This window comes from Aplosporella prunicola, assembly GCF_010093885.1.
Source record: "Aplosporella prunicola CBS 121167 unplaced genomic scaffold K452scaffold_16, whole genome shotgun sequence".
Taxonomy (NCBI): Eukaryota; Fungi; Ascomycota; class Dothideomycetes; order Botryosphaeriales; family Aplosporellaceae; genus Aplosporella; species Aplosporella prunicola.
In genome coordinates this window covers 129,104-141,699 of record NW_022983544.1, presented here as the reverse complement: position 1 = coordinate 141,699, position 12,596 = coordinate 129,104, and the positions used below count along the sequence as shown (strand labels likewise).

General features: G+C 58.9%; 7 protein-coding genes across 7 annotated transcripts; 3 read left to right on the top strand and 4 right to left on the bottom strand.

Annotated features, from left to right (window-relative positions):
- Positions 1-182: 182 nt before the first annotated feature.
- K452DRAFT_288588 (glycosyltransferase family 8 protein) lies at positions 183-1,391 on the top strand. Its single transcript, XM_033540687.1, has 3 exons — positions 183-345; positions 404-839; positions 898-1,391. The coding sequence occupies exons 1-3, from the start codon at positions 273-275 to the stop codon at positions 1,370-1,372; spliced, it is 984 nt and encodes a 327-aa protein (XP_033396212.1). The 5' UTR covers positions 183-272; the 3' UTR covers positions 1,373-1,391.
- Positions 1,392-2,114: 723 nt separating this feature from the next.
- On the top strand, positions 2,115-2,897 carry K452DRAFT_309644 (uncharacterized protein; the record flags this gene model as incomplete). The annotated part of the gene is made up of 4 exons (XM_033543264.1): positions 2,115-2,208; positions 2,266-2,421; positions 2,518-2,780; positions 2,859-2,897. The coding sequence occupies 4 exons, from the start codon at positions 2,115-2,117 to the stop codon at positions 2,895-2,897; spliced, it is 552 nt and encodes a 183-aa protein (XP_033396211.1).
- A 2,788-nt stretch (positions 2,898-5,685) lies between these two features.
- Positions 5,686-6,525, bottom strand: K452DRAFT_288586 (uncharacterized protein). Its single transcript, XM_033540686.1, has one exon. The coding sequence runs from the start codon at positions 6,236-6,238 to the stop codon at positions 5,879-5,881; it is 360 nt and encodes a 119-aa protein (XP_033396210.1). The 5' UTR covers positions 6,239-6,525; the 3' UTR covers positions 5,686-5,878.
- Positions 6,326-6,725, bottom strand: K452DRAFT_47397 (uncharacterized protein). The gene has a single exon (XM_033546712.1). It carries the CDS (start codon positions 6,617-6,619, stop codon positions 6,413-6,415), a length of 207 nt encoding a protein of 68 aa, XP_033396209.1. The 5' UTR covers positions 6,620-6,725; the 3' UTR covers positions 6,326-6,412.
- On the bottom strand, positions 6,658-7,950 carry K452DRAFT_288584 (uncharacterized protein). Its single transcript, XM_033540685.1, has one exon. It carries the CDS (start codon positions 7,510-7,512, stop codon positions 6,832-6,834), a length of 681 nt encoding a protein of 226 aa, XP_033396208.1. The 5' UTR covers positions 7,513-7,950; the 3' UTR covers positions 6,658-6,831.
- Positions 7,951-8,115: 165 nt separating this feature from the next.
- K452DRAFT_288582 (uncharacterized protein) lies at positions 8,116-9,144 on the top strand. The gene is made up of 4 exons (XM_033540684.1): positions 8,116-8,170; positions 8,226-8,332; positions 8,388-8,389; positions 8,477-9,144. The coding sequence occupies exons 1-4, from the start codon at positions 8,168-8,170 to the stop codon at positions 8,890-8,892; spliced, it is 528 nt and encodes a 175-aa protein (XP_033396207.1). The 5' UTR covers positions 8,116-8,167; the 3' UTR covers positions 8,893-9,144.
- A 1,270-nt stretch (positions 9,145-10,414) lies between these two features.
- K452DRAFT_334842 (uncharacterized protein) lies at positions 10,415-11,543 on the bottom strand (the record flags this gene model as incomplete). Its single annotated transcript, XM_033545210.1, has 2 exons — positions 10,415-11,252; positions 11,393-11,543. The coding sequence occupies 2 exons, from the start codon at positions 11,541-11,543 to the stop codon at positions 10,711-10,713; spliced, it is 693 nt and encodes a 230-aa protein (XP_033396206.1). The 3' UTR covers positions 10,415-10,710.
- Positions 11,544-12,596: the final 1,053 nt, after the last annotated feature.

The following is a 12,596-nucleotide window of genomic DNA, read 5'->3' as shown; positions in this document are numbered from 1 at the left end:
ATGCAGTTCTGCGGGTGCCTGGATGCGGCCCGCGCTGGGTGCGAAGACGACAAGTTCCCGGAATCTCAGAGGGGAATGCGATCGGCTCGATCCGCCAGGGTCCATCCCACCCAGATGCGGTCGCAAGTCATCACGACATTTTTGCTTGCTAATCCTTTAAAGGATGTAAGTACCTGGGGTCGGCGCGTCACTTCGACCGGCGCTTGAATTTGAAGTCGAGTGCGCTCGCTCCTGTTTTCATCCATCTCAAACCAGACCCTTGCAGCACAGACATGGGCTCCAATCATGCCGAGGCATTTCGCGAGGTCAACCCTGACCAGACAAGAGTTGTTGACTCTGCGAAGGGTGGGATGAGCCTGCGCCCCTCCGGACACTCACGATAGCAGCTGACGCCCCGCGACAGTATGGACGACGCTCATCACAAACACTGATTACCTTCCCGGCCTCCTCGCGCTAGACTACTCGCTCAAGCGCGCCGCGTCCAAATACCCGCTGATCGCACTCTACACCGACGCCTTCCCCGAGGCCGGTCACCGCGCTCTGGATGCGCGCGGCATTCCCAAGAAGCACATTCCCTACCTGCTGCCAAACTCGCACAAGGACTACACCAATGACCCCCGCTTCTACGATTGCTGGAGCAAGCTTGCGCCATTTAGCTTGGTCGAGTATGAGCGCGTCGTCCAGCTGGACTCGGACATGCTGGTAGTGAAAAACATGGATGAACTGATGGATTTGGAGCTGGACCCGGCGGAGATGGAGGGCAAGGGCCATCGCGTGTTTGCGGCAAGCCATGCTTGCGTCTGCAACCCGATGAAGAAGTCGCATTATCCCGCGGACTGGTGAGTCCGGTCATGCATGATTGATGAGAGCCTCGGGCTAATCTTCATGGCTGTGCAGGATACCTGCCAATTGCGCTTTTACCACGCAGCACTCGGATCCGGAGAGGGCGCAAACCGAGGGCGCATCGCCAACAGCCGGCCTTGGGATGCCTAACGGCGGGCTCCAGGTCGTTAACCCATCCGTAGCCATTTACAGCCTCATTTTGCAGGCGCTACGGTCGACGAGCACGGAGAAATACGATTTCGCCGACCAGTCGCTGCTGTCGGACCTGTTCCACGGGCGGTGGGTGGCGCTGCCGTACATTTACAACGCGCTCAAGACGATGCGGTGGAAGGGCTTGCATGATGGGATTTGGCGGGACGAATGCCTGAAGAACGTGCACTACCTGCTGTCGCCTAAGCCGTGGGAGGAGAGTAGGGAAGTGAGGGAAGGGCCGAGAGACGAGAGGGCGGAGATTAATCGGTGGTGGTGGGAGATTAACGAGGCCCGGTGGAAGGGGGAGAGGGCGAGGGGAATAGATGACGGGTTTTGATATATTTGTAGAGACGGGCGCCTCGTATCAGCAGACCGGGGCAAATATGCTTTGATAGAAAGTCGTAGTGCGGAGAACGGTGGTACAATATATGGATGTCCGCGCTACTATGCGGGAAAGCCGGTGCTGCCTACGAATACGCACGTAGGAGCCGGAGCAGGAGCAGGAGTCGTCGTGCTGGGGAGCGGCGGCGGCGGAAATGCCGTCAGCAGGTAGATCTCGCGCCTCACGTCCGTATCGCAGGCAGATCGGATCGTGCCGGTGAGAGAGTGGCGGGCTTGTCGAGGTGAAGTACTGAAGCAGCAAAGCGGACGGGCAGAGCGGGCAACGGGCGAGGAATTGTCGCAATGTCGCCAATTCAGGCCATGCTAGGCCGGGAATGTTCGCGCGTTGATCCATTCTCCTGAGTCTAATTTATGCTACCGCAGCCCTACACCTCGCACTACCCTCATTATCCAAGCACCATCCCACTCGCCCACCCCTTTCGCGTGGGGACAAAAGTCACTGAGCGTCAGCCATTCTCCCTCGTTCCCAAAAGTCCTCTCCACCTCCCGCCCATTACGCGATCACGACTCTTCCCGCCGTCGCGTCGCCCCGAAGCCCGCCGCGTTTCACCTCGTAACCACATCCCGGCACCTCCTGGTCGCCCAAACGCTCTTCTTCACAGCGCTTCCACTCCTTCGCCCTACCGCTCCAAAAAGCCCTCTAATCCCAGTGCTCGCCGCGCGCCAACACCGCCAAAATGGGTGGCTCAATATCCAAGATGATGAAGCAAATCTTTGGCACCAAGGAAATGCGCATTCTCATGCTGGGCCTTGATGCCGCTGGCAAGACCAGTACGTCTGCTGCGCCCGCTGCGAGAGCCCGACTGTGAAGCTGACCTGCGCCCCCAGCCATCCTGTACAAACTCAAGCTTGACAAGGACGTCACCACCATCCCCACCGTCGGCTTCAATGTCGAGACCGTCATGTACAAGAAGACGCGCTTCAACGTCTGGGACGTTGGTGGACAGGACAAGATTAGGCCCCTCTGGCGCCACTACTTCAGCGGTATGTCGTTCTGCCTCCAGTCCCGTCCCCCGCTCCCCGCTCCCCCTTCTTCCCCGTGTCGCGCAGTATATAGCTAACGTTGTATTCTCCAAAAAGGCACCCAAGGTCTCATCTTCGTCGTCGACAGCAGCGACCGTGACCGTATCGAGGAGGCCCGCACTGAGTTGAGCCGTATCATTACGGACCGCGAAATGAAGGATGCGCGCCTCCTCATTTTCGCCAACAAGCAGGATGTTGGCTCCGCCATGCGCCCCGACGAGGTCAAGGACAAGCTGCAGCTGGACAAGATTGCGCGCGAGCACAAGTGGAAGATTGAGCCCTCTTGCGCGACGACGGGCGAGGGCATTTTCGAGGGCTTGGTATGCTCGGCTCCCCCCACCCCCGCATCTAACCCCCCTCCCTCCCCCGAATAGTTACTGACTTATCCCCGCGCCCAGGCTTGGTTGAGCGAGCAGATCAACGCGCAGCCCAACTGAGCGGCTGCCGATTGACAAGGCACCATCTCGTCGCGCATGCGGCGGTCGATTTCCTTTTCCTGTCCATGGCATTCGCTTCTAAAAGCATCGGCTCGGCGTCAGTCATCCTCTCTCGCTAGATATACCCACGATACTTCCCTTTGCCTCTCTCGAAACTTTTTCCTCTCTCGTCCGCGGCGTTGCCCAGACCCCATCACACCACACCCGCACACACATGTGGCTGCGATCTTCCGGGCACACATACCAGCTCAGCTGATATGGAGCCCCACATGCAATCACGGGCAACCTCGCGCACGTACCTCCTCCTACATCATGCTCCCGCCTCTTTCCTCCGTTCCACCTCACCTTGCCGAAGCGATGTGCCGCTGCTGTTGCCGCTGCCATTACTTTTGCCTTAAAGAATATTTCCAGCAAAAGACCATCAAAACTCCCCCGGTCTGATTTCCTTTTATCGAAAAAACCCCCCAGTCGGAGCCTTTCCAACTTCTCTGCATATGTCCCTTTTAATTTCCCGTTTTTCTTTTTCCTTTTTCCCTTTCCATTCCTCTGCTACTGCCGCGGTTTCCGGTGGGCCTCATGATACCTGATTGTGGTTTGTCTTTTTCCGTTGTTTTTGCTGTCGTCTCTTGCCTGCTGCTTAATCTCGCGTAATTAGTGTCTGTCGGCTTGCATTTTCCTTTGCGTCTCTGTCTGTGTTTTTCCTTTTCCTTTTGCTCTCTCTCTCTCCATCTCTCTCTCTCTCTCCTTGTCTAGTCCGTGCCAACTGCTATTGGCGCTTCTCATTTTTTCATTTTGTGTTTTTTCCTGGTTCAGCTGCTTGCTTCCGCGTGAAGAAGAAGAAGAGGAGAGGAGACGAGGGAACGTAGAGTCCCCGCTCCCATCTCGCTCTCGGACGCGCACGCATATATCCGTGGTGAAGAGAGTCGTCTGCGCGCGCGACACTGAAGACCATGGTAAAGAGGATGCGGTAGAGCGTGCGTGCGTGCACGCAGGTAGGCCAGGCGCGCGTGCAGCTCGAGTCCTTGCGGCGGGTGGATGGTGTGCGGGACGTCAGAATAGAAGGGTGCGGGAGCGGCGGCAGTCGATAGGGGCAGCCAGTGCACTGTCTGTCTGCCTGTCTGTCGGTGCGGAAGGATGGGTTAAGAAGGGATGAAGCGGGTGAGTGAGTGAGTGAGTGAGTAAGTGCTTGCTACGACAAGCTGCTGCTGCTGCTGCTGCTGCTGCTGGATGGCTGGCCGGTTTTTCTGTTTCGAAGCGGGGTTGAGTTGGGACTAGGGCTGGGACTGGGACGGCGGACTGGGCCTAGGCGGGACGGATTGGTCGGCGGGGAGGTTTCATTGTTTGATCTTTGATCTCTCTCTTTCGGTCGGTTTGGGTCGTTTTGGTCGTTGTCGTTGTCGTTGTCGTTGTCGTTGTCGTCATTGTCGTCGTCGTCTGTCTTCTGTCTTCTTCTGTCTCGCTTTGGGTGCGTCCGTTCGTATGTTCGTTCGTTCGCGGTGTTGATGAGAGGGGGAGGGCGATAGAGAGAGTGTGTTGCAGACAGAGGGGATGCTTGCTTGTTTGTCTGCTTGTTTACTTGCTTGCTTGCTCGCTTGCTCGTCGGTGCTGGTGCCGGTGTTGCTTCTGCTGCTGCTGCTGCTTGTGCTTGCTTGTTGCGATAGATGGTGGTGATGTTGTGATGGCAATGGCGGTGATGGGTCGTTGTTGGGGGCTGCGTGTACGTACGTAGTAGGTATGGAAAGGGAATTACCACCGCTTTTTTGGCTATCTATGTGTTTGCTTTTTTTTTTTTTTGATTGGGGTTTTCATTTTCCTTCTTCTTCTGCTTTTTCTGCTAGCTAGTTGAAGTGAGTAAGCTGTGTGGCTTGTGTGTGGTTTGATTGGTTGGTATTTTGCTTGCTTGCTTGCTTGCTTGCTTGTGTCTTAGATAGACAGACCTGCTGGCTTATGCTGCTTGTCGGTGGGTAGGTAGTATCTACACTTCTCATTGTCCGTCTATCCCCCACCTCTTCCTCTTTTCTCTTGCACACATATCTTCCCTTCCTTCCCTTCCCTCACTCTTTCCTCACCACCAAACAAACTCAACCTCTCCCCTCCACCCCACACCCAACCCAAACCAACCATATCCATCCATCCATCCATCCATCCGTCCCCGTCCCCATCCCCGCGCACCCACCCCGCGGCCCGCGCCCACCCGCACGCATGAAGCGCAATCTCCCCTCCCCGCGATAGCCGTTAGCGGCTACTGCACCCGTCGGGACTGAGATCAGGATCGGCGGCCGGGGCTATTTTTGGGGGTGGTGAGGCGGGATAGGACGGGAAAGGGAAAGGGAAAAGGAAAAGAGGATGGATGGGGAGGGAAGGGATGCGCGGGGTTAGGGGGTGGGGAGGGCGCGTGCTGTGGGTTCGTATGGTGATGTGCGTGCGGGTGGGGTGCTGGGAGGCTGGGGAGGCTTGAGTGCGGGTAGGAAGTTGTGCGGGAGCTGCGTAAGCATAGGCGTACGCGTCGTGGCGTCAGAGGTTGCGGTGCTGTCGTTCGTGTGTGTGCATGTGTGTGTGTAGTATGAGGCGGACAGGTAGGCAGGCAGGCATAGTATTGTACATACACGACGCCAGGTATGGCAACGAGAAACATACCTACCCATTGCATTGTATTGTACTTGATCGTCGCTATTGTGCAATACGACGACTATGTCGTATGTCGTCTGCTTGAACTCACGCTCACGGACGCGGCGCAGGTCCTTGCGCGCGGTGCGGGCGCTTGGCTGTTTTTGGGATTCAGGGAGGGAGGGTTACGGGTTACGGGTTACGGGTTGCTGGATTGGGAAGGTGCTGGTTTGCTTGCTTGCTTGCTTGGCTGATTATTGTAGGTAGGGGTATGTGTCTATGCTTGCATTTAAGCTATTGTAGGCTTGTTGACGTTCTTCTCGTTTCCGTATCTTTCGCCGTGCTGTACGAGCGGATGGACGGGCGGAGGTATCCTATGCGTTTTTTGGTGCCGGGGGTCTGGGTCGGTGCGCTCGTATAGGCTGTGTGCTTCTGCTTCTTGGTGGTGGGGATCGGCGGGAGCGGGAGCGGGAGGCTTGTCGTGGTTGTGGTGGTGGTGGTGGTGGGGGTAAGGAGGAAGAGGAAGTGTAGTGATGAGGGGTGGAAGCGGAGAAGAGTTGAGGAAGTTGGGGTGGGAGTGGATGCGGTAGAGGTGCGGTGACGAAGGAGGATGACAGGGATGAGGGAGGGCGACGAAGGTTCGGCGGCGGAGAGAGGTATGGCGACGACGAGAAATCGATAGCAAAAGAAAGAAAAGAAGGAAAACAAAAGAAAAAAAAGCAAAACGAGTCCATTATCTATACTACTACTCACTCAGTCCTCATTTCACAACTCCCAACCCACACCCCACGAATCGCCAACTCTACCCAAGCCTCGCCCGTCGCCGTGTACCGCATACGTACGTACATACGTTAATAGACGGACGGGTAGGCCACACAGCCGCTTCAACTCTGGCGCGTTCTATGTTTTTACTCTATGATGGATGGGTGTGGAGTGGATGATGATGAGGTGGAGTTACAAGAAAAGAGCAGAAGAGCTGGAGCTGGGAGCGGAGGGATATACACCATACCACATCCACCGCCGCTACTAACTACTAAAGCAAATCGAACACACTCGCATAGGTAGTCCCCACGCTTATCGTTCAAGTGTGTCGTCTCAGTGATGCATGCATGCATACTACTGTAGCTGGGACAGAAGGCAGTGATGCGCGGATGGGGAGATGTCAAATGTGGCGGTATTGCTTACTTACGCTACTATATCGTTGTTGGTTTGATGGGTGCTGGATTACTGCAGTCTAGGTTTGGTGTGGTGGCTGATTAAGCTGACGCTGTTTAAAGCGACGAGCTATTAGTTCCGTACAACATTAGATAGGTACACTTCCCCACCCCTACACCTTCAACTCCCCAAACCGCCCCTCAAACCACGCCAAAGCCTGCTTCTCCGCCTCCGCACCCCCCTCGCCCTCCTCCCGACTCCCCCTCAACGCAAACCCATGATGGCACCCCTCGTACACACGCACCTCGTGCGGCGTGCCCGACTCCTCAGTCCTGCGCGCCAGGATCGCACGCGTCGTCTCCACGTCCGCAGCCGGGTACCGCGCGTCGATGCCCGCGGCGGCGATGCTCATCGGGCGCGTGGCGGTGTCGACATCCGTCGGTATGGCCATCAGCGAGGGGTGTGCGGTGAAGAGGGCGTCGGCGAGGGGGCGCGCCGCTGCATCACTTTGTGCACCTTCTTCCTTTCCTTCAGCTCCGCCTTCAGCTCCGCCTTCAGCGCCCACAGCATCAGGATGCGCTACGGTAGCGTCCGCCCGCGCAAGCTGGAAGCACCAGTACCCGCCCCAGCAGAAGCCGGCGACGCCAAGCGGGAGGGCTTGCGCTTCCTTCATCCGCAGCGCGCGCAGGAAGGGGTACAGGCGCGCGCGCACGGCCGCGGCCGTGTTGACGTACGCGAAGGGCGCGTACGACGCGGCGACGCGCGCGAGGTGGTAGGCGCGCGTTACGGCGGCGTAGAGGCCGGGCGCCTCGAGCGCTTCGAGCGAGGTTAGGAGGCTGGGCGCGAATGCCATGCCTGCGTGCGTGCGTTCGTTAGTGGTTAGTGCTTGAAGGAAGAGAGAGAGAGAGAGAGAGAGAGAGAGGTGTGGGGGTTTGTGTAGGTGTGTGTACCGGACTGCGCCTCGGGCAGGTAGACGAGGTAGCTGCCCTTTGCGGCGTAGGAATCCGCGAGCAGGCGCGTGTTGGGCAGGGTCCAGCCGAAGATGTCGGGAAGAATGACGATGACGCCTTGCGGTGCGGTGCCCGCTGGCGGCGCGGCGACGTAGCAGTCTAGGCCGTGGATTTTGGTGACTTGGCCTTGGGGCGTGCCGGTGTGGAGTTCACCTGCGGCGCAGCATTGGGACACCATGGCTGGAGAAGAGGTGATAGTAGTGGTGGTGAGGATGGGAAAGTAGGGCAGGCAAGCAAGGAAAGGGTTAGCTAGGAGTACGGTCTTTTAAGGTTGCTTTTGAGGCGCAGCAGCATTTTGTCTAGACCCGGGGTCAGGATTAAGCTTGTACTACAAAGTACCATGAAGTCCAATGGATGGCTCGACGGTGATAGCCGCTAGCGCCGGAGTTTGTCGCTGGCGAAGCAAAGATGGTGTCATTTCTCTTTCTCTCTCTTCTTGATGCCAAATAAAACACCACGACCCCGCGCTGCAATAATACCAATTCGACGCCGACAACAATGGTCAGGCCCTGCGCCTCCGCTCCATTGCGCCATTGATGGTTGACTCCTCCCCCAGGTCCACGCCGAGTCTTCCACCTTCGCGTCCGGCGTCTCCAAGGCCGAGGCCTACGAGCAGGTCCTCGAGCAGGCGCGCGCCCTGATGGACGGCCAGAGGAACTGGGTACGTGAGGCGACGTAGACAGACACACGGACGAGTAGCTCACGCCACGGCTCAAGGTTTGGTACGGACTCCGATAGAAACACACAGCACACCACGCACCACACACACATCACACACGCACACGCGCTGACCGCACCGCCCGCGCAGCAACCTCTCCAACGTCGCCTCGCTGCTTTACCACGCGCTACACGCGCTCCCCGCCCCCTCCAACGCAACCAACTGGTGCGGCTTCTACGTGCTGGATCCCACGAAGGCGGAGCAGCTCATCCTGGGCCCTTTCCAAGGCCACGTCGCGTGCCAGACGATCCGCTTCGGGCGGGGAGTGTGCGGCGCGGCGGCCGCGAGCGCGACGACGCAGCTGGTGCCTGACGTCGAGGCTTTCCCCGGGCATATTGCGTGCGATGGGGCCAGCCGCAGCGAGATTGTCGTCCCGGTTGTGCAGACGGGCAAAGTCGTCGCGATTATCGATATCGATTGCGCTGAGTTGGAAGGCTTTGATGCGGAGGATCAGACTTGGTTGGAGAGGATTGCGGCGTTGTTGGCTGAGGGGTGCGATTTTTAGGAGGGAGAGAGAGAGCTTGCTTGATTGCGAGGCGCTTTGAGAGAGGCATGGATGTAGAGGATATTTTTAGAAAGGTTGGCGGATTGCGCAAAGTAAATAAATATATATCATATCGGGATATCAAATCGTCTGTCTCTGCACGTGATACCGCGTCTCTTGCACGCGCTCGCCCTCACCACCACCACGACCACCACCATCAACCAGCCAACCAACAAATCCACAACCGCAACAACCCAACAACCACAATTCCCGGGAAATCTTCCAAAAAAAAAACCAAATCCCCACGATCCAACCAACCAAATTGAAAAGAAAAACCTCTCCCACTCGACACCACACCCAAGCGCACACATACATCAACACCACGCACCACGCGCCGCACCGCACCATGCCACCACAGCAACAAACCCAGCACAATGACACCAAAAACGCAGGCACCACAGTCATCGCGCTCAAGACGGCCTTCCTGCGCACCCAAACCCGCATCCTGTCGCAGCCGCTGCGCTTACCAGACACCGGGCCGCTCTCGACCAACAACAACACGGACACGGGGGACATCGACATCCCGAAGCGGGTTCTTGATGACGTGTTGAGGGAAGGTGCGTTTGTCTTTCTTTCTTACTCACCCTCTCATTATCCCCCTTGTTTGTTTTCTCCAAAACAAAATCATGTATGCTTTTATGAAATGAAGTGAAGTGTGTGTGGAAAGGTAGCTAACACAACAAAAGTCAACCGCCTCGCCCGCCGCCACACCAAAGCCGCGTACTCGACCCTCGCCGCCCGCCACGTCGCCGAGCAGCTCGACAAGCTCTACTACGACTCAGGCGCGCCGGCACTCTTGCTCCCCCCTTCTTTAAACCCCTCTTCAAACCCCTCTGACCCCGACTCTTTCAACACCAACCCCAACGACCACACCGACATAGACGGCGACGCCGACCTCACGCACCCCACCGCCCTCGCCCTCCTCCCACCCACCCCTCCCTCCTTCCCCTCCTCCCCAACACCGGCACAATCAAAAGCCTACACGACCCACCTCGGCAACCTCACCGCCCTAGCTGCAAAACGCACCGCACAGCAATCCCGCCTGCGCCGCCTGCGCCGCTTGCGCGCGACGCTGGAGCCGCTGCGCCGGCCGGTGGAGCACGTGCAGCCCGGGCTCGCGACGAGGGAGGGCGCGTTGGGTAACGAGTTGAGCAGAGCGAGGACGCTGGGCGTGAGGGTGGGGGCGAGGGTCGGGGGGTGGAAGGGGGGTAGGGGGGGACGGGAGGAGGGGGATGATGAGGGGGAGGAGGAGGTGCTGGGGGAGGCGGAGAAGTTGAGAGGCGTGCTGGTGGGGTTTTGAGATGGTCGTGGTGGTTGGTGTGGAAGATGGTGGATACTACACGTCGTCGTACTCATGCTCATCGCCTGCGGCATGTCCTGTTTGCTTGCTTGCTTGCTTGTTTATTCATTCGACTGGCTGCTTATTTGCCTATCTGCTTGCTTCTCCCCCCCATTCATTCATCTGCGTCTAATAAAAAAGCGCACCGCACCACCCGCCCATCCGTCCATTCATCCTAAAAAAGAAAAAAACGCCCAACGCTATGTACCTAGCCTAGGTATGGTTTCTCCCTCCCTCGCAGCAGCAGGCAGACACCGACCGACTCCGCCAGCAATAATAAGTTCCCGTAAGCAGCGGGTCCGCATTAGTAACGTGGGTAGGTAGGTATGTATGTAGGTCCTCCTACCGGCTGCCATCGCCCAACCAACCAAACAAACGCCACCAGCACCAGCACCAGCACTAGCATCATCAGCATTACACCCCCACACCCACACACACCCCTACAGCCCCAGCCCCTCTCCCTCGTCCCCCTCATCCTCACTATCCTCACTGCCAACCTCCCACCCGACCAACCGTCTGAGCACCCTATTCTCGGCCTTGAGTTCCCTTTCCCTACGCTCCCACCCCATCCCCCCATCCACGCCCTCTTTGAGCGCCGCCCTCGCCAGCCCCGCTACCCGCCCCAGCCCCGCCTGCCATTCCTGGTGCTCCAGCCGCAGCGCCAGGTTCGCCTGCCGCTCCCGGTCCAGCAGCGCGTTGTAGTGCGCGTGCAGGGCGAGCAGGGCCTCGGCGTGGCGGTAGGCAAAGGGGCGGAGCTTTTCGAGGGTTAGGGCGAGACTGGTCTCGTAGTCCGAGAGCAGCGCGTGCAGGGACGCGTTTTGCGTCTCCATGGATGTGAGGGCTGTGGTGGTGCTGGCGAGCTGGGTGCGCAAAGCGTGCAGCTCGGCTGCGTTGGCTGCGTGCGCGGGCTGGAGGTGGGGGGGCAGCGAGGGCAGCTCGCCGTTTGTTGCCGTCGTGGGAGTGGGGTTGGTTGCGCTCTCGGCTGTTGTCGTCGTTGTGGGTGCGGCGCTGCTGCTGCTGTTGTTGTTGCTGTCCGAGGGGCCGCGGTTCTGCATCCACACACGCACGCGTTAGCACCGCATTGCCACACTCGCAGCCAGTCCCCACACTCTCACGCGCAACCTACCTGCATCTGCTGCACCTGGCCCATAATACTCGCCGTCTGGCTCCGGTTCTCGGCCAGCACGTCGCTCAGCTGCTGCACCACCTGCCACAGATGATTCATATCCGTCTGGTGGCCGCCGCTCAGCAGCCCGTTGACCAGATTCGGCATGCCCTGGGCCTGGCCGCCGGGGCCGGGCGCGCCATTCGCTTGACCCATGCCGCCGCCGACGCCGCCACCACCACCGCCGTGCATGGGCGACGCGCCGGGCGAGGGGCCTTGTCGCGCGAGGCCTGCCGGCGTGTTCATGCCCATGCTCATGTTCATGTTCATGTTCATGTTCATGTTCATTTGGCCGGGGCCGCCGGGGCCGCCTTCGAGGAACGAGGGGAAGTTGTTCATGGAGGGGGCGTGCCGTTGCGCGTGGTGTGTTAGTGTCGTTGTTGTGGTTGTGGCGCTCAATTTGTGCGCGGGCGCGGCAGGCGGCTGCTGCGGCGGCTGCTGCTGCGGTGCGCGAGGGGCGGCAGGCTGTCGTTGCTCTGCTCGGGCGCGGCGGGTTGGTAAGCCGTGTGGAGGTGGAAGAGGAGGAGTATTGCGGCGCGCGTAGAGACGGGCAATGGAGCGAGGAGGCAGTGGTGGAGGTGGAGGTGGAGGTGGAGGTGGAGGTGTTGGTGTTGTACTCACTGCTGCTGCTGCTTCGGACTCGGTCGCGCGAGTCTGGGGTCCCGCCACGGAGTCACGTTTTTCCAACTTCTCCGTCTCCGTCTCCGCCTCCGCCTCCGCCTCCACCTCTGCCCCCGCTTTCACTACCGTCTTGTCGCTATCTGAATCGCTGTCACTTCTGGGCAGCGGAAATCGCCTCGCTATCTGCTCTGCCGACGGGTCCCAAATCACCGTCCTGTCATTGTCGTCACCGCCAATGGACCAAAACCTGAGGTCGGGCAGGTCGGCCGCCAGATCCGGCCGGCGAGCAAACAGATTGCCGTAATGCTCCTCCCCCCCGAACGGGTCGAAAGAGCTGAGCATTGGCGTGCTGGGGTATGGGTTCGTCGTCTCGATCCGCGTACTGGTGGTGGTCGTGGTGTCGGTGGGCGAACGGGCGTCGTCTTCCACTGCTTCCGGAACCACCCTCCCAGCTTGTGGATTGATTCGCAGGCCTGGTGGCGGGGCAACAGCACCAGACATCGGCTGAGTAACCTGCTGCTGCTGCTGCTGTTGCTGCCG

Coding starts and splice junctions, on each gene's coding strand:
- K452DRAFT_288586 (XM_033540686.1), bottom strand. CDS start 6,238: ATGGACTCGTTTTGCTTTTTTTTCTTTTGTTTTCCTTCTTTTCTTTCT.
- K452DRAFT_288588 (XM_033540687.1), top strand. CDS start 273: ATGGGCTCCAATCATGCCGAGGCATTTCGCGAGGTCAACCCTGACCAG. Junction 346..403: donor AGTTGTTGACTCTGCGAAGG/GTGGGATGAGCC, acceptor GCCCCGCGACAG/TATGGACGACGCTCATCACA. Junction 840..897: donor TCGCATTATCCCGCGGACTG/GTGAGTCCGGTC, acceptor ATGGCTGTGCAG/GATACCTGCCAATTGCGCTT.
- K452DRAFT_288584 (XM_033540685.1), bottom strand. CDS start 7,512: ATGGCATTCGCGCCCAGCCTCCTAACCTCGCTCGAAGCGCTCGAGGCG.
- K452DRAFT_47397 (XM_033546712.1), bottom strand. CDS start 6,619: ATGCATGCATGCATCACTGAGACGACACACTTGAACGATAAGCGTGGG.